Here is an 18,616-nt window from a genome sequence, read left to right as displayed (position 1 = left end):
AAGCACCCTTTTCCCCTCTCCCCCTATGCCCTGCGCACTGGGCACCAGAGAAAGCACCTGAGACACTGGGTATGAGAACACATTCTATATTTCTAAATATAATTCTATATTTCTATATATAATTCTATATCTATATTCTATATATTTCTATTTCTATATATCTATATTAAAAAGAACGAAGAAGAAGGAATAAAAAAAATATCCTAAAGAAAAATCCTGCCCGGCTCAGATGGCCCCGGCAGACAGAGAGCCTCTCAATTCAGCTCTCCTCAGAGCTCCAGCAGCACCGCCAGCCACGGGCCCACAGACAAGGGCGGTTCTTGCGTGCCCTGCGGAATCCATCTTGCCACTTCTGCAAGATGGAGCCTTGAGCTGCGCGGAGGACAAAGGCTGTTTCCAGAGCCAGACTTCTGATGGCAGGGCTGATGTCCTGTGCCTTGTCATCAAGGGCTGCAAGAGAGAGGAACAGATCTCCATGGTCAGATCTGGATCTGCAGGTACCCGAGGAGAGCCCCGTGCAAGGGCCAACCCAGGTGGCTCTGGCCATGGCCAGGAGGGAGCAGGGACCAAAGGGATCAGCCCAAAGCCACTGGACACTATTGGCACTCGTGCCCCTGAAATCTCTGTGTGTGCCCTGGCCACACCAGGCCTGGTCCGCACAGGGAGCAGAGCCCTGGGCAGCCGGGGCAGGGATTGCAGCTCCCCTTGGCAGCCGGGGCTGGCAGCCCGCTGCCCTCACTCACCCTGACAGATGCTCTGGAGCTCTCGTTTGTTCCCCCGGAGGTGCTGCCCGGCCATCCCTGGGAACACAGAGCCTGTCAGGGTCCCAGCAGCACAGCTCCCTGCCAGCGGCGCTGCCAGCCCTGGGGCCACACGGCCTCCTGCCCCGGCAGGGCTCAGCCCCGGCCCTTGCCGCATCCTGACTCAGCCCAAGGGCCCGGCTGCCAGAGGCCGGCAGCAGCAGCCCCGAGGGCAGCCGGGGCTCCAGGGCCGGGGCAGCAGCCGGGGCTGGGGCCGAGCTGCGGCGGGGCAGGGAGGGAGCCCAGCCCGGTTCGTGGCTCACCAATGAACCTGATGGCCGCCGCTCGCAGGGACTCCTGCGGGCTGTCCAGGTACAGCAGGGCCCGGTGCAGGTGCTCAGCCGCTCGGCTCCTGTCCTGTGCCAGCTGCAGAGAGCGGCGGGAGGGAAGGGTTGGTGCGGGCTCTGCCCCTCGGCCGGGCACTGCTGCCTGCGGCCAGCCCCGGCCTCCCGTGCCCGCCCAGCCCTGAGGCACCGGGCAGCAGCCGCTGGCGCCGGGCTCTGGAGGGGGCAGAGGGCCGGGGGCTGCCCGGGGAGCCGCGGTGCTGCCCTGCCCGACAGAGCAGCGGTGCCGGGGCTCCATGGGCACACGGCTCGGGGCCACAGGGGGCTGGAGTAGAGCCCGCGGGGCCCAGGGAAGGGAGCAGCGTGTGGGGCACAGGCTGGCGGCCCTGGGTGCGGCACTGGGCAGGGCACAGCTGCCAGCCGCACACACTGAGCTTCTCCAACCTTGGGCTGGGGCTTCCAGCCCGCCCTTACCAAGCCCTCGCCGAACCTCCAGGTCTGATCCACCCGCAGCATCTGCTGGAGATCCTTCCTCTTCAGGAATCGGGCGGAACAGAGCAGCGTTTCCCGGGAGGCCTGGAGAGCAGCAGAGACCCAGAGATGGCACCACAGCCCAGGGCACAGGACCCACGTCCCTGGGCCAAGACCAGGAGGGAGCTGCAGCCTGCGAGGCAGCAGAGCAGGAGGCAGCCGAGCGCCCTGCCAGGGAGCCACGGCAGCTGCCGAGTCCTCACATCAACCACGCGCTGGTTCTCATCATGGCAGTGCAAGGAGAGTGGGAGCAGGCTCTGCTGCACGTGGGACTTCAGGGCCTTTTTCCCCTCCTTTGGTACTAAATCCATCATCTCTTGGAAGATGAACATGGAGCACAGCTGCACCTGGCTATCGTCCTGTACGAAAGGAAGAAATAAAGACCTCAGCATCAGCTGCTTCAGGCCCACCTGGGCACAGGCCTGCAAATGCCCAGGGCACAGTGCCAAGGCAGCAGCCATGGCTGGAGACACAGAGCCTTACATTGTCAAAGAGCGGCAGGAGCGCCTCAGCCAGCTGCAGGCCGAGGGGGATGGTTATCGGGCCACCACTGTACAGGAACAAACGGCTGAGGAGAGCGATGCTCATCCCAAGCACATGGCTGTCATTTTCCCCCAGGAGCTCCACGAGCCTTTCATGCAGGCCCCACATTCTTTTGGCCTGTGTGGAACACAAGTGTGTGAAATGCCACCCTGCTGCCACAGGGCCCAGAGGCCAAAGGCCTGTGCCAAAGGCCTGGGGCAGGAGGCAAGAGGCAGGAGAGCTGGCAGCAGCTGCCTCAGTGCCCAAAGGCCAGCCAAGCGCAAGCCACTGCCTTCCCCAGCCCCACGCCGGCAGCCGCTGCCCCCTTCTCACCATGGAGGAATTCTTGCCGAGCACCACAAGGCCTCTGAGTGCCAAGCGACGCCTCTCCCTGCACTCGCTCTGCAGTTTGTTTGATGCGATCTCCAGGACGCTGTCACGGTATTCACTCGAGTCCAGGCACTCCAACATCTGAAGGGCACAGGCCGGTGATGGGGCAGCAGCGCACAGGGCTGGGCCCAGGCAGCAGCACAGGGCGTGGGCACCGTCCCGGGCGGCTGCGGCACCGAGAGGGCAGAGAGCTGGGAGACAGCTCAGCGAGACAGCGCTGCCCTTCAGGCTCACCTCCACAAGGAACGCCATGGCGGCCAAATCCCCGTGTGCCGTGTCTTTGCTGAGCAGCCCGAGCAGGTAGAATGCAATCGCAGAACACAAGGGTAGGGACACGTGACGCATTGCTCTGATGGGAGGAAAAAGGAACCAAGACCCTGAGCCAGCGGGACAAACCTCTCCATGGACTGACTTCCAGGAGGAGCTTGGCCCTTCTCCGCCACCCTGCAAGGGGACCCAGGCCCTTTGGGAAGCAGCTGCTCTTGGGCACCCTCCTCTCCCAGGCTTGTGCAGTGTCCTTGGCCATCCCTTGGTGACAAGGCCCTCTGGCCCATGACCACGGGGACTGTGTGGGGCACCCCAGATTCGGGGCACAAACGCTGTTTGGGGGCAGCTCACCTGGCCAGCACACCCACAGCACAGTGGTGCGTGCCAGCACACAGCAGCGTGTCCCAGCCACACTCGTCTTCCACTGCTGCCACCACATCCTCATAGTGCAGTCGGCAGAGCAGGGCCTTCAGGGTCTGCACTGCAAACCTGTGTGCACAGCAAAGCCCAGGTGATGCTGGGAGCACGGGCTTCTGCCCTGGGGACATTGCAGGGACAGGAGGACTGGCATGGAGCACCTGTTGGGGCTGATGGCAAGGCCGTGTTGCTGCTGGCATCTCTTCCAGAAGGTATCGACCTTCTCTGGCAGATCCAATGTGCTGAACAGCACTTGCAAGAGCAGATGCACCAAGAGACGGGGGAAATACACTGTCACTGCATGTGGGAGACAGGGCAGCTGGAGCATCTTCCATATCACCACAGTTGCCTGTGAAGGACAGAGCAGCCTGAGTCAGTGCTCAGTGCTCAGGTGTCCATGTGGCAGGGCCCGAGCGTGGCAGGGAGAGGCCAGTGGAGATGTAGGGACAGCAGCCGGCCTGGTGGCCCTGGAGCTGCTCCTAGGCCAGGTTGGAGCCCAGTGCCTGATGCAGGGAGATGCCATGGGAGGAGGGAGGATGGAGACCTGAGGGAGAGGTGACCTTGGGGTGAGCAAAGGTCAGTTGCAGAAACTCACAGCCAGGGCAAGGACAGCCGTGTGGTCCCCGTCGGAGGTGCACATGCTGAGCTCTGGCCAGGTGCCCAGCACATCCAGAAGTATCAGCATGGCTGGCTCTGCAGCCCTGCACGAGCACATGATGCTCTTCCACATGGTGGTAGCAGCTCTGTGGGGTCAGAGTTCTGTGTCAGGGGGGTTTGGGACACATCCCCGTGGCCTGGGCAGCAGCAGGGAGCTGAGCTGGCTGCCAGCCCTGCCTCTGCCCACTGCCCCTCAGTGGCAGCCCAGCCCTGTGGGGACTGGCCCCTGAGGGCAGCAGGCTCGGGGGCTGCTGTGCCAGGGCTGACAAAGGGAGGAGCCACAGGGCCCTGGAATCCTCTGTTTGTCAGACACCTGAGCCGGGCTGTGCAGGGGGATGCCCTGAGCCCTCTGGGCACGTGGGCCCTGTACCTGTCACACCATGGGGCCACACGCAGGAGAGCCATCACCACGTCAGCAGGCTGTGCCTCTGTCATATCCAGAAGGGGCCTGTACAGATTGTACTCAGGAAACTCATTAGCCTTGAGCCACTGGTAGATGAACCTCACCATGGGGAGCACCTGGAGAAGGCACAGGGAAACTTGGAAAGCTGCCAGCAGGAGTAATGTGCCCAGCTTCCCAGAGAAGTGCTTCTCTTCCCACCGCACTGCCACGGCCTCAAAGGCTCGCAGTGAGCAGCTGGCGTGGCCAAGCAATTCCTGGGAGGATCGAAGCCAGGCCACAGACTGCTTACTTGCTTTGGACTGGAAGGACCCTCCTCCACAAGCATGTCCAGCAGGGCAGCACTGGCCTTGGTTTTGAAGATGGGAGAGTATGCTCTGACCACAGTGCCCATGGCAGTGGTCTCTTCCTCCCGAATTCTCTTCATGAATTTGCAAATCATCTGCAGCAGAAGGGCAAGAAATGAGGGACATTGCATGGAGTGCTCCAAGCGTGGTGCTGGGCTGAGCAGGAGAGGGGATGGCTGCAGGTACCTGCGCTGTTGTGCGGAAGAGGCCACGGCTGCGATCCTGCTCTCGAGTGCGCTCCATGGCTGCTCCTGGCAAAGAGCGAGCGCAGCTTGAGCTGAGGGGCTGCGGGAGAGGCCGGAGAACACAGCCCAGCCCTGCACTCCCCAGGCAGGGACAGCCCCGGGAGGCCCCAGGGCACAGAGTACAGCTCCAGGGCGTCTGACCCAGCCCCACTTCTGTCCTGTCCATGGGTGTGTCCCCGGGGGATGGGATGGGATGGGATGGGATGGGATGGGATGGGATGGGATGGGATGGGATGGGATGGGATGGGACGAGGCCAAGCTGGCTGCAGGCCCAGGTCTGCCGCTCACCCTCCTGAGGTGGCTGAAATTGCTCCAGCTCTTCAGGCTGCTGTGCTGGGGCAGTCCCAGGGCCTTCTTTCTCCTCCTTCACCCAGGTCAGCTTGGGGACACTTGGAGGTCTCTGCTCAACATCACTGCCTGGATTCATGGCTACTCGCAGCAGAGGTGGCTCAGAAAAGGTCTGAGTTGGCAAGTCCTGCAGCTGTGCCTGGAAGGCACCTGCAGGAGTGAAGTCTTGGCAAGGCTGCAGGACAGCCAGTCCTGCACTTGGGTCTCAGGGGCTCGTGCCACAAGGACAGGAGACTCGTCGTCAAGGACCGCGGTGAGGAAATGCCACGGTCTGGGCTCGAGCACACCTGAGAAGTGTGGTGCTTCACCTCACCAGAAGTGAAGCCTCGGGAAGGCTGCAGGTCACCGAGTGCTGTGGTCTGGCCTCGAGGTGACCTGCAGGAGTAACGCCTCAGAAAGGCTCTGGGTCAGCAAGGAATGAGTGCGCCGTGTGGGGGCTCCTCACAGCACCACTCTGTCCCGTCCTGCCCTGTCACGTGCACCAGGCACTGTGGTGTGGCTGTGTCACCACCAACACTAATGTCACCCCATGTCACAAAGGGCCCTTGGACACCCTGTCCCGTTCCATTCCACGGTTACCATGATGCACCGTGTCACCAAGGGCCGTTGCACACGCTGCCCCCTGCCCTGGGGCTCCACCCAGCCCGGCCAAAGTGGCCCAGCTTGGAAGCAATGCCTTGGCCCAAGTGTCTCAGACAGCCCAACAGGATCTTTAGGAACAGCTCAAACCTGTGGCTGCAGCAGGAAGGGTGGCAGGAGGTTTCCTGCCTGCTTTGCATTGCTGCAGGGGCTGCTCCTGTCAGAGCCCCCTCTCTGCTGGTGACAGCTTTGCTCTTGGGGACACCGCTCTGCAGCAGCCCAGGAACACGAGCGGTGCCCAGTGCCGGGAGCGCCACCAGTGGTTCCCTCCTGTGCACGGGGACCCCAGCCCCAGGGTGGCTGTGCCAGCACCCCCAGGGACCTCCAGCCTCAGGAACCCAGGGCAAGGGGAAACCACAGCTGTGCAAATGCTGCCTGTGCCCAAAGCAAATGCAAAGACAGACAGCCTGTGACAAACAAGGACAATTTATTTACACAACAGCACCACCACCAACAATGAACTACAGAATGTATTTATGTTATAAGAATCTTCATAGCAACAATCTATAAAATGTATGTACAATGAAAGGACCTCTATAGCAATTGCAATAAAGAACCTAACTACAGCCTGTAGAACATATATACTGAAGGGACTGTGTCCACCATCTCTGTTATTCCTGCAAGAGAAGGAGGCATCTTGGCCACTCCAGCCCAGCCCTGAGGGCCGTTCCTGTGCACGCTCTGGTGCCGTTTCTGCTCTGTCCAGAGCCGCTTCAGCAGCAGCGACTCAGCAGCGCTGCTCGAGGAGACATCACCACCCTCCCCATGGAGGCAGAAGCTGTGCAGACACAGAGCTCTGTGTCAGGGGAGCCTTGGTCTCAGCACCGTGGCCTGGGCAGGCACGGGGGCCCGGGCTGGCCGCCAGCCCTGCCTCTGCCCGCTGCCCTGGCAGCACCCAGTGGCTGTGCCCTGCCAGGGCCTCCTTGCCCTCCTTGTCCCGAGACAGCCCAGCCTGGGCACCTCGGGGCTGCTGAGGCCCAGCCTCGAGGGCTTCTGCTGCAGGCATGGCAGTCTCTCAGGGGAAGCACCAGAGCAGCGGGTGACAGGAACAAGGTGACTGCCTGGGGGCTGCTCGTGGCCTCTGACACCCAATTTCCTCAGGGCTTCCACCACCCTGGCCCCTCTGCTCTCCCCCAGCCCGGCCAACCTGCCCGGCAGCGGGGCAGCCCCGATGGAGCTCCAGAGGAGCCAGATTGAGAGAGCCTCAGAGCCCTCAGCAATCCCGCCAGCAACCCACGGGCTGCAGGACACAGACAGTGCTTCCTGGCTGGGAGAAGCCTCATGCCCATCTCCAGGCACCACAATCACAGCGATCCCCACAGCTCCAGCCCCTGCCCAGCTCCTCTGTGGGCAGCGTTAAGGCTTCAGCAGAACCACCCAAGGCCGAGGGCCTTCTGGCCATTTTCCCTTCCCCACTGCACGCCTGGGCAGCTTGCTGAGCACAAGCACCCTTTTCCCCTCTCCCCCTATGCCCTGCGCACTGGGCACCAGAGAAAGCACCTGAGACACTGGGTATGAGAACACATTCTATATTTCTAAATATAATTCTATATTTCTATATATAATTCTATATCTATATTCTATATATTTCTATTTCTATATATCTATATTAAAAAGAACGAAGAAGAAGGAATAAAAAAAATATCCTAAAGAAAAATCCTTCCCGGCTCAGATGGCCCCGGCAGACAGAGAGCCTCTAAATTCAGCTCTCCTCAGAGCTCCAGCAGCACCGCCAGCCACGGGCCCACAGACAAGGGCGGTTCTTGCGTGCCCTGCGGAATCCATCTTGCCACTTCTGCAAGATGGAGCCTTGAGCTGCGCGGAGGACAAAGGCTGTTTCCAGAGCCAGACTTCTGATGGCAGGGCTGATGTCCTGTGCCTTGTCATCAAGGGCTGCAAGAGAGAGGAACAGATCTCCATGGTCAGATCTGGATCTGCAGGTACCCGAGGAGAGCCCCGTGCAAGGGCCAACCCAGGTGGCTCTGGCCATGGCCAGGAGGGAGCAGGGACCAAAGGGATCAGCCCAAAGCCACTGGACACTATTGGCACTCGTGCCCCTGAAATCTCTGTGTGTGCCCTGGCCACACCAGGCCTGGTCCGCACAGGGAGCAGAGCCCTGGGCAGCCGGGGCAGGGATTGCAGCTCCCCTTGGCAGCCGGGGCTGGCAGCCCGCTGCCCTCACTCACCCTGACAGGTGCTCTGGAGCTCTCGTTTGTTCCCCCGGAGGTGCTGCCCGGCCATCCCTGGGAACACAGAGCCTGTCAGGGTCCCAGCAGCACAGCTCCCTGCCAGCGGCGCTGCCAGCCCTGGGGCCACACGGCCTCCTGCCCCGGCAGGGCTCAGCCCCGGCCCTTGCCGCATCCTGACTCAGCCCAAGGGCCCCGGCTGCCAGAGGCCGGCAGCAGCAGCCCCGAGGGCAGCCGGGGCTCCAGGGCCGGGGCAGCAGCCGGGGCTGGGGCCGAGCTGCGGCGGGGCAGGGAGGGAGCCCAGCCCGGTTCGTGGCTCACCAATGAACCTGATGGCCGCCGCTCGCAGGGACTCCTGCGGGCTGTCCAGGTACAGCAGGGCCCGGTGCAGGTGCTCAGCCGCTCGGCTCCTGTCCTGTGCCAGCTGCAGAGAGCGGCGGGAGGGAAGGGTTGGTGCGGGCTCTGCCCCTCGGCCGGGCACTGCTGCCTGCGGCCAGCCCCGGCCTCCCGTGCCCGCCCAGCCCTGAGGCACCGGGCAGCAGCCGCTGGCGCCGGGCTCTGGAGGGGGCAGAGGGCCGGGGGCTGCCCGGGGAGCCGCGGTGCTGCCCTGCCCGACAGACCAGCGGTGCCGGGGCTCCATGGGCACACGGCTCGGGGCCACAGGGGGCTGGAGTAGAGCCCGCGGGGCCCAGGGAAGGGAGCAGCGTGTGGGGCACAGGCTGGCGGCCCTGGGTGCGGCACTGGGCAGGGCACAGCTGCCAGCCGCACACACTGAGCTTCTCCAACCTTGGGCTGGGGCTTCCAGCCCGCCCTTACCAAGCCCTCGCCGAACCTCCAGGTCTGATCCACCCGCAGCATCTGCTGGAGATCCTTCCTCTTCAGGAATCGGGCGGAACAGAGCAGCGTTTCCCGGGAGGCCTGGAGAGCAGCAGAGACCCAGAGATGGCACCACAGCCCAGGGCACAGGACCCACGTCCCTGGGCCAAGACCAGGAGGGAGCTGCAGCCTGCGAGGCAGCAGAGCAGGAGGCAGCCGAGCGCCCTGCCAGGGAGCCACGGCAGCTGCCGAGTCCTCACATCAACCACGCGCTGGTTCTCATCATGGCAGTGCAAGGAGAGTGGGAGCAGGCTCTGCTGCACGTGGGACTTCAGGGCCTTTTTCCCCTCCTTTGGTACTAAATCCATCATCTCTTGGAAGATGAACATGGAGCACAGCTGCACCTGGCTATCGTCCTGTACGAAAGGAAGAAATAAAGACCTCAGCATCAGCTGCTTCAGGCCCACCTGGGCACAGGCCTGCAAATGCCCAGGGCACAGTGCCAAGGCAGCAGCCATGGCTGGAGACACAGAGCCTTACATTGTCAAAGAGCGGCAGGAGCGCCTCAGCCAGCTGCAGGCCGAGGGGGATGGTTATCGGGCCACCACTGTACAGGAACAAACGGCTGAGGAGAGCGATGCTCATCCCAAGCACATGGCTGTCATTTTCCCCCAGGAGCTCCACGAGCCTTTCATGCAGGCCCCACATTCTTTTGGCCTGTGTGGAACACAAGTGTGTGAAATGCCACCCTGCTGCCACAGGGCCCAGAGGCCAAAGGCCTGTGCCAAAGGCCTGGGGCAGGAGGCAAGAGGCAGGAGAGCTGGCAGCAGCTGCCTCAGTGCCCAAAGGCCAGCCAAGCGCAAGCCACTGCCTTCCCCAGCCCCACGCCGGCAGCCGCTGCCCCCTTCTCACCATGGAGGAATTCTTGCCGAGCACCACAAGGCCTCTGAGTGCCAAGCGACGCCTCTCCCTGCACTCGCTCTGCAGTTTGTTTGATGCGATCTCCAGGACGCTGTCACGGTATTCACTCGAGTCCAGGCACTCCAACATCTGAAGGGCACAGGCCGGTGATGGGGCAGCAGCGCACAGGGCTGGGCCCAGGCAGCAGCACAGGGCGTGGGCACCGTCCCGGGCGGCTGCGGCACCGAGAGGGCAGAGAGCTGGGAGACAGCTCAGCGAGACAGCGCTGCCCTTCAGGCTCACCTCCACAAGGAACGCCATGGCGGCCAAATCCCCGTGTGCCGTGTCTTTGCTGAGCAGCCCGAGCAGGTAGAATGCAATCGCAGAACACAAGGGTAGGGACACGTGACGCATTGCTCTGATGGGAGGAAAAAGGAACCAAGACCCTGAGCCAGCGGGACAAACCTCTCCATGGACTGACTTCCAGGAGGAGCTTGGCCCTTCTCCACCACCCTGCAAGGGGACCCAGGCCCTTTGGGAAGCAGCTGCTCTTGGGCACCCTCCTCTCCCAGGCTTGTGCAGTGTCCTTGGCCATCCCTTGGTGACAAGGCCCTCTGGCCCATGACCACGGGGACTGTGTGGGGCACCCCAGGCTCGGGGCACAAACGCTGTTTGGGGGCAGCTCACCTGGCCAGCACACCCACAGCACAGTGGTGCGTGCCAGCACACAGCAGCGTGTCCCAGCCACACTCGTCTTCCACTGCTGCCACCACATCCTCATAGTGCAGTCGGCAGAGCAGGGCCTTCAGGGTCTGCACTGCAAACCTGTGTGCACAGCAAAGCCCAGGTGATGCTGGGAGCACGGGCTTCTGCCCTGGGGACATTGCAGGGACAGGAGGACTGGCATGGAGCACCTGTTGGGGCTGATGGCAAGGCCGTGTTGCTGCTGGCATCTCTTCCAGAAGGTATCGACCTTCTCTGGCAGATCCAATGTGCTGAACAGCACTTGCAAGAGCAGATGCACCAAGAGACGGGGGAAATACACTGTCACTGCATGTGGGAGACAGGGCAGCTGGAGCATCTTCCATATCACCACAGTTGCCTGTGAAGGACAGAGCAGCCTGAGTCAGTGCTCAGTGCTCAGGTGTCCATGTGGCAGGGCCCGAGCGTGGCAGGGAGAGGCCAGTGGAGATGTAGGGACAGCAGCCGGCCTGGTGGCCCTGGAGCTGCTCCTAGGCCAGGTTGGAGCCCAGTGCCTGATGCAGGGAGATGCCATGGGAGGAGGGAGGATGGAGACCTGAGGGAGAGGTGACCTTGGGGTGAGCAAAGGTCAGTTGCAGAAACTCACAGCCAGGGCAAGGACAGCCGTGTGGTCCCCGTCGGAGGTGCACATGCTGAGCTCTGGCCAGGTGCCCAGCACATCCAGAAGTATCAGCATGGCTGGCTCTGCAGCCCTGCACGAGCACATGATGCTCTTCCACATGGTGGTAGCAGCTCTGTGGGGTCAGAGTTCTGTGTCAGGGGGGTCTGGGACACATCCCCGTGGCCTGGGCAGCAGCAGGGAGCTGAGCTGGCTGCCAGCCCTGCCTCTGCCCACTGCCCCTCAGTGGCAGCCCAGCCCTGTGGGGACTGGCCCCTGAGGGCAGCAGGCTCGGGGGCTGCTGTGCCAGGGCTGACAAAGGGAGGAGCCACAGGGCCCTGGAATCCTCTGTTTGTCAGACACCTGAGCCGGGCTGTGCAGGGGGATGCCCTGAGCCCTCTGGGCACGTGGGCCCTGTACCTGTCACACCATGGGGCCACACGCAGGAGAGCCATCACCACATCAGCAGGCTGTGCCTCTGTCATATCCAGAAGGGGCCTGTACAGATTGTACTCAGGAAACTCATTAGCCTTGAGCCACTGGTAGATGAACCTCACCATGGGGAGCACCTGGAGAAGGCACAGGGAAACTTGGAAAGCTGCCAGCAGGAGTAATGTGCCCAGCTTCCCAGAGAAGTGCTTCTCTTCCCACCGCACTGCCACGGCCTCAAAGGCTCGCAGTGAGCAGCTGGCGTGGCCAAGCAATTCCTGGGAGGATCGAAGCCAGGCCACAGACTGCTTACTTGCTTTGGACTGGAAGGACCCTCCTCCACAAGCATGTCCAGCAGGGCAGCACTGGCCTTGGTTTTGAAGATGGGAGAGTATGCTCTGACCACAGTGCCCATGGCAGTGGTCTCTTCCTCCCGAATTCTCTTCATGAATTTGCAAATCATCTGCAGCAGAAGGGCAAGAAATGAGGGACATTGCATGGAGTGCTCCAAGCGTGGTGCTGGGCTGAGCAGGAGAGGGGATGGCTGCAGGTACCCGCGCTGTTGTGCGGAAGAGGCCACGGCTGCGATCCTGCTCTCGAGTGCGCTCCATGGCTGCTCCTGGCAAAGAGCGAGCGCAGCTTGAGCTGAGGGGCTGCGGGAGAGGCCGGAGAACACAGCCCAGCCCTGCACTCCCCAGGCAGGGACAGCCCCGGGAGGCCCCAGGGCACAGAGTACAGCTCCAGGGCGTCTGACCCAGCCCCACTTCTGTCCTGTCCATGGGTGTGTCCCCGGGGGATGGGATGGGATGGGATGGGATGGGATGGGATGGGATGGGATGGGATGGGATGGGACGAGGCCAAGCTGGCTGCAGGCCCAGGTCTGCCGCTCACCCTCCTGAGGTGGCTGAAATTGCTCCAGCTCTCCAGGCTGCTGTGCTGGGGCAGTCCCAGGGCCTTCTTTCTCCTCCTTCACCCAGGTCAGCTTGGGGACACTTGGAGGTCTCTGCTCAACATCACTGCCTGGATTCATGGCTACTCGCAGCAGAGGTGGCTCAGAAAAGGTCTGAGTTGGCAAGTCCTGCAGCTGTGCCTGGAAGGCACCTGCAGGAGTGAAGTCTTGGCAAGGCTGCAGGACAGCCAGTCCTGCACTTGGGTCTCAGGGGCTCGTGCCACAAGGACAGGAGACTCGTCGTCAAGGACCGCGGTGAGGAAATGCCACGGTCTGGGCTCGAGCACACCTGAGAAGTGTGGTGCTTCACCTCACCAGAAGTGAAGCCTCAGGAAGGCTGCAGGTCACCGAGTGCTGTGGTCTGGCCTCGAGGTGACCTGCAGGAGTAACGCCTCAGAAAGGCTCTGGGTCAGCAAGGAATGAGTGCGCCGTGTGGGGGCTCCTCACAGCACCACTCTGTCCCGTCCTGCCCTGTCACGTGCACCAGGCACTGTGGTGTGGCTGTGTCACCACCAACACTAATGTCACCCCATGTCACAAAGGGCCCTTGGACACCCTGTCCCGTTCCATTCCACGGTTACCATGATGCACCGTGTCACCAAGGGCCGTTGCACACGCTGCCCCCTGCCCTGGGGCTCCACCCAGCCCGGCCAAAGTGGCCCAGCTTGGAAGCAATGCCTTGGCCCAAGTGTCTCAGACAGCCCAACAGGATCTTTAGGAACAGCTCAAACCTGTGGCTGCAGCAGGAAGGGTGGCAGGAGGTTTCCTGCCTGCTTTGCATTGCTGCAGGGGCTGCTCCTGTCAGAGCCCCCTCTCTGCTGGTGACAGCTTTGCTCTTGGGGACACCGCTCTGCAGCAGCCCAGGAACACGAGCGGTGCCCAGTGCCGGGAGCGCCACCAGTGGTTCCCTCCTGTGCACGGGGACCCCAGCCCCAGGGTGGCTGTGCCAGCACCCCCAGGGACCTCCAGCCTCAGGAACCCAGGGCAAGGGGAAACCACAGCTGTGCAAATGCTGCCTGTGCCCAAAGCAAATGCAAAGACAGACAGCCTGTGACAAACAAGGACAATTTATTTACACAACAGCACCACCACCAACAATGAACTACAGAATGTATTTATGTTATAAGAATCTTCATAGCAACAATCTATAAAATGTATGTACAATGAAAGGACCTCTATAGCAATTGCAATAAAGAACCTAACTACAGCCTGTAGAACATATATACTGAAGGGACTGTGTCCACCATCTCTGTTATTCCTGCAAGAGAAGGAGGCATCTTGGCCACTCCAGCCCAGCCCTGAGGGCCGTTCCTGTGCACGCTCTGGTGCCGTTTCTGCTCTGTCCAGAGCCGCTTCAGCAGCAGCGACTCAGCAGCGCTGCTCGAGGAGACATCACCACCCTCCCCATGGAGGCAGAAGCTGTGCAGACACAGAGCTCTGTGTCAGGGGAGCCTTGGTCTCAGCACCGTGGCCTGGGCAGGCACGGGGGCCCGGGCTGGCCGCCAGCCCTGCCTCTGCCCGCTGCCCTGGCAGCACCCAGTGGCTGTGCCCTGCCAGGGCCTCCTTGCCCTCCTTGTCCCGAGACAGCCCAGCCTGGGCACCTCGGGGCTGCTGAGGCCCAGCCTCGAGGGCTTCTGCTGCAGGCATGGCAGTCTCTCAGGGGAAGCACCAGAGCAGCGGGTGACAGGAACAAGGTGACTGCCTGGGGGCTGCTCGTGGCCTCTGACACCCAATTTCCTCAGGGCTTCCACCACCCTGGCCCCTCTGCTCTCCCCCAGCCCGGCCAACCTGCCCGGCAGCGGGGCAGCCCCGATGGAGCTCCAGAGGAGCCAGATTGAGAGAGCCTCAGAGCCCTCAGCAATCCCGCCAGCAACCCACGGGCTGCAGGACACAGACGGTGCTTCCTGGCTGGGAGAAGCCTCATGCCCATCTCCAGGCACCACAATCACAGCGATCCCCACAGCTCCAGCCCCTGCCCAGCTCCTCTGTGGGCAGCGTTAAGGCTTCAGCAGAACCACCCAAGGCCGAGGGCCTTCTGGCCATTTTCCCTTCCCCACTGCACGCCTGGGCAGCTTGCTGAGCACAAGCACCCTTTTCCCCTCTCCCCCTATGCCCTGCGCACTGGGCACCAGAGAAAGCACCTGAGACACTGGGTATGAGAACACATTCTATATTTCTAAATATAATTCTATATTTCTATATATAATTCTATATCTATATTCTATATATTTCTATTTCTATATATCTATATTAAAAAGAACGAAGAAGAAGGAATAAAAAAAATATCCTAAAGAAAAATCCTGCCCGGCTCAGATGGCCCCGGCAGACAGAGAGCCTCTAAATTCAGCTCTCCTCAGAGCTCCAGCAGCACCGCCAGCCACGGGCCCACAGACAAGGGCGGTTCTTGCGTGCCCTGCGGAATCCATCTTGCCACTTCTGCAAGATGGAGCCTTGAGCTGCGCGGAGGACAAAGGCTGTTTCCAGAGCCAGACTTCTGATGGCAGGGCTGATGTCCTGTGCCTTGTCATCAAGGGCTGCAAGAGAGAGGAACATATCTCCATGGTCAGATCTGGATCTGCAGGTACCCGAGGAGAGCCCCGTGCAAGGGCCAACCCAGGTGGCTCTGGCCATGGCCAGGAGGGAGCAGGGACCAAAGGGATCAGCCCAAAGCCACTGGACACTATTGGCACTCGTGCCCCTGAAATCTCTGTGTGTGCCCTGGCCACACCAGGCCTGGTCCGCACAGGGAGCAGAGCCCTGGGCAGCCGGGGCAGGGATTGCAGCTCCCCTTGGCAGCCGGGGCTGGCAGCCCGCTGCCCTCACTCACCCTGACAGATGCTCTGGAGCTCTCGTTTGTTCCCCCGGAGGTGCTGCCCGGCCATCCCTGGGAACACAGAGCCTGTCAGGGTCCCAGCAGCACAGCTCCCTGCCAGCGGCGCTGCCAGCCCTGGGGCCACACGGCCTCCTGCCCCGGCAGGGCTCAGCCCCGGCCCTTGCCGCATCCTGACTGAGCCCAAGGGCCCCGGCTGCCAGAGGCCGGCAGCAGCAGCCCCGAGGGCAGCCGGGGCTCCAGGGCCGGGGCAGCAGCCGGGGCTGGGGCCGAGCTGCGGCGGGGCAGGGAGGGAGCCCAGCCCGGTTCGTGGCTCACCAATGAACCTGATGGCCGCCGCTCGCAGGGACTCCTGCGGGCTGTCCAGGTACAGCAGGGCCCGGTGCAGGTGCTCAGCCGCTCGTCTCCTGTCCTGTGCCAGCTGCAGAGAGCGGCGGGAGGGAAGGGTTGGTGCGGGCTCTGCCCCTCGGCCGGGCACTGCTGCCTGCGGCCAGCCCCGGCCTCCCGTGCCCGCCCAGCCCTGAGGCACCGGGCAGCAGCCGCTGGCGCCGGGCTCTGGAGGGGGCAGAGGGCCGGGGGCTGCCCGGGGAGCCGCGGTGCTGCCCTGCCCGACAGACCAGCGGTGCCGGGGCTCCATGGGCACACGGCTCGGGGCCACAGGGGGCTGGAGTAGAGCCCGCGGGGCCCAGGGAAGGGAGCAGCGTGTGGGGCACAGGCTGGCGGCCCTGGGTGCGGCACTGGGCAGGGCACAGCTGCCAGCCGCACACACTGAGCTTCTCCAACCTTGGGCTGGGGCTTCCAGCCCGCCCTTACCAAGCCCTCGCCGAACCTCCAGGTCTGATCCACCCGCAGCATCTGCTGGAGATCCTTCCTCTTCAGGAATCGGGCGGAACAGAGCAGCGTTTCCCGGGAGGCCTGGAGAGCAGCAGAGACCCAGAGATGGCACCACAGCCCAGGGCACAGGACCCACGTCCCTGGGCCAAGACCAGGAGGGAGCTGCAGCCTGCGAGGCAGCAGAGCAGGAGGCAGCCGAGCGCCCTGCCAGGGAGCCACGGCAGCTGCCGAGTCCTCACATCAACCACGCGCTGGTTCTCATCATGGCAGTGCAAGGAGAGTGGGAGCAGGCTCTGCTGCACGTGGGACTTCAGGGCCTTTTTCCCCTCCTTTGGTACTAAATCCATCATCTCTTGGAAGATGAACATGGAGCACAGCTGCACCTGGCTATCGTCCTGTACGAAAGGAAGAAATAAAGACCTCAGCATCAGCTGCTTCAGGCCCACCTGGGCACAGGCCTGCAAATGCCCAGGGCACAGTGCCAAGGCAGCAGCCATGGCTGGAGACACAGAGCCTTACATTGTCAAAGAGCGGCAGGAGCGCCTCAGCCAGCTGCAGGCCGAGGGGGATGGTTATTGGGCCACCACTGTACAGGAGCAAACGGCTGAGGAGAGCGATGCTCATCCCAAGCACATGGCTGTCATTTTCCCCCAGGAGCTCCACGAGCCTTTCATGCAGGCCCCACATTCTTTTGGCCTGTGTGGAACACAAGTGTGTGAAATGCCACCCTGCTGCCACAGGGCCCAGAGGCCAAAGGCCTGTGCCAAAGGCCTGGGGCAGGAGGCAAGAGGCAGGAGGCAGGAGAACTGGCAGCAGCTGCCTCAGTGCCCAAAGGCCAGCCAAGCGCAAGCCACTGCCTTCCCCAGCCCCACGCCGGCAGCCGCTGCCCCCTTCTCACCATGGAGGAATTCTTGCCGAGAACCACAAGGCCTCTGAGTGCCAAGCGACGCCTCTCCCTGCACTCGCTCTGCAGTTTGTTTGATGCGATCTCCAGGACGCTGTCACGGTATTCACTCGAGTCCAGGCACTCCAACATCTGAAGGGCACAGGCCGGTGATGGGGCAGCAGCGCACAGGGCTGGGCCCAGGCAGCAGCACAGGGCGTGGGCACCGTCCCGGGCGGCTGCGGCACCGAGAGGGCAGAGAGCTGGGAGACAGCTCAGCGAGACAGCGCTGCCCTTCAGGCTCACCTCCACAAGGAACGCCATGGCGGCCAAATCCCCGTGTGCCGTGTCTTTGCTGAGCAGCCCGAGCAGGTAGAATGCAATCGCAGAACACAAGGGTAGGGACACGTGACGCATTGCTCTGATGGGAGGAAAAAGGAACCAAGACCCTGAGCCAGCGGGACAAACCTCTCCATGGACTGACTTCCAGGAGGAGCTTGGCCCTTCTCCACCACCCTGCAAGGGGACCCAGGCCCTTTGGGAAGCAGCTGCTCTTGGGCACCCTCCTCTCCCAGGCTTGTGCAGTGTCCTTGGCCATCCCTTGGTGACAAGGCCCTCTGGCCCATGACCACGGGGACTGTGTGGGGCACCCCAGGCTCGGGGCACAAACGCTGTTTGGGGGCAGCTCACCTGGCCAGCACACCCACAGCACAGTGGTGCGTGCCAGCACACAGCAGCGTGTCCCAGCCACACTCGTCTTCCACTGCTGCCACCACATCCTCATAGTGCAGTCGGCAGAGCAGGGCCTTCAGGGTCTGCACTGCAAACCTGTGTGCACAGCAAAGCCCAGGTGATGCTGGGAGCACGGGCTTCTGCCCTGGGGACATGGCAGGGACAGGAGGACTGGCATGGAGCACCTGTTGGGGCTGATGGCAAGGCCGTGTTGCTGCTGGCATCTCTTCCAGAAGGTATCGACCTTCTCTGGCAGATCCAATGTGCTGAACAGCACTTGCAAGAGCAGATGCACCAAGAGACGGGGGAAATACACTGTCACTGCATGTGGGAGACAGGGCAGCTGGAGCATCTTCCATATCACCACAGTTGCCTGTGAAGGACAGAGCAGCCTGAGTCAGTGCTCAGTGCTCAGGTGTCCATGTGGCAGGGCCCGAGCGTGGCAGGGAGAGGCCAGTGGAGATGTAGGGACAGCAGCCGGCCTGGTGGCCCTGGAGCTGCTCCTAGGCCAGGTTGGAGCCCAGTGCCTGATGCAGGGAGATGCCATGGGAGGAGGGAGGATGGAGACCTGAGGGAGAGGTGACCTTGGGGTGAGCAAAGGTCAGTTGCAGAAACTCACAGCCAGGGCAAGGACAGCCGTGTGGTCCCCGTCGGAGGTGCACATGCTGAGCTCTGGCCAGGTGCCCAGCACATCCAGAAGTATCAGCATGGCTGGCTCTGCAGCCCTGCACGAGCACATGATGCTCTTCCACATGGTGGTAGCAGCTCTGTGGGGTCAGAGTTCTGTGTCAGGGGGGTCTGGGACACATCCCCGTGGCCTGGGCAGCAGCAGGGAGCTGAGCTGGCTGCC

At 62.3% G+C, this 18,616-nt stretch overlaps 2 protein-coding genes across 2 annotated transcripts in view; one reads left to right on the top strand and one right to left on the bottom strand.

Moving 5' to 3' along the window:
* The window catches only part of LOC147651519 (endogenous retrovirus group K member 6 Gag polyprotein-like), a 222,124-nt gene that overhangs the window by 41,031 nt on the left and 162,477 nt on the right, over positions 1-18,616 (top strand). The window lies entirely within an intron of this gene.
* LOC147651531 (maestro heat-like repeat-containing protein family member 7) lies at positions 744-5,705 on the bottom strand. Its single transcript, XM_086842841.1, has 13 exons — positions 5,149-5,705; positions 4,802-4,866; positions 4,561-4,710; positions 4,239-4,387; positions 3,807-3,954; positions 3,373-3,560; positions 3,146-3,283; positions 2,762-2,876; positions 2,471-2,608; positions 2,099-2,275; positions 1,819-1,974; positions 1,559-1,660; positions 744-1,166 (listed from the first exon to the last, which is right to left on the bottom strand). Exons 1-13 carry the CDS (start codon positions 5,285-5,287, stop codon positions 897-899), a joined length of 1,935 nt encoding a protein of 644 aa, XP_086698967.1. The 5' UTR covers positions 5,288-5,705; the 3' UTR covers positions 744-896.

The sequence above is a fragment of the Cyanistes caeruleus genome, chromosome 9, assembly GCF_971803275.1.
Source record: "Cyanistes caeruleus chromosome 9, bCyaCae1.hap1.1, whole genome shotgun sequence".
NCBI classification, from domain to species: Eukaryota; Metazoa; Chordata; class Aves; order Passeriformes; family Paridae; genus Cyanistes; species Cyanistes caeruleus.
The sequence above is the reverse complement of the archived record's forward strand: the minus strand, read 5'-3'. Positions and strand labels throughout refer to the sequence as shown.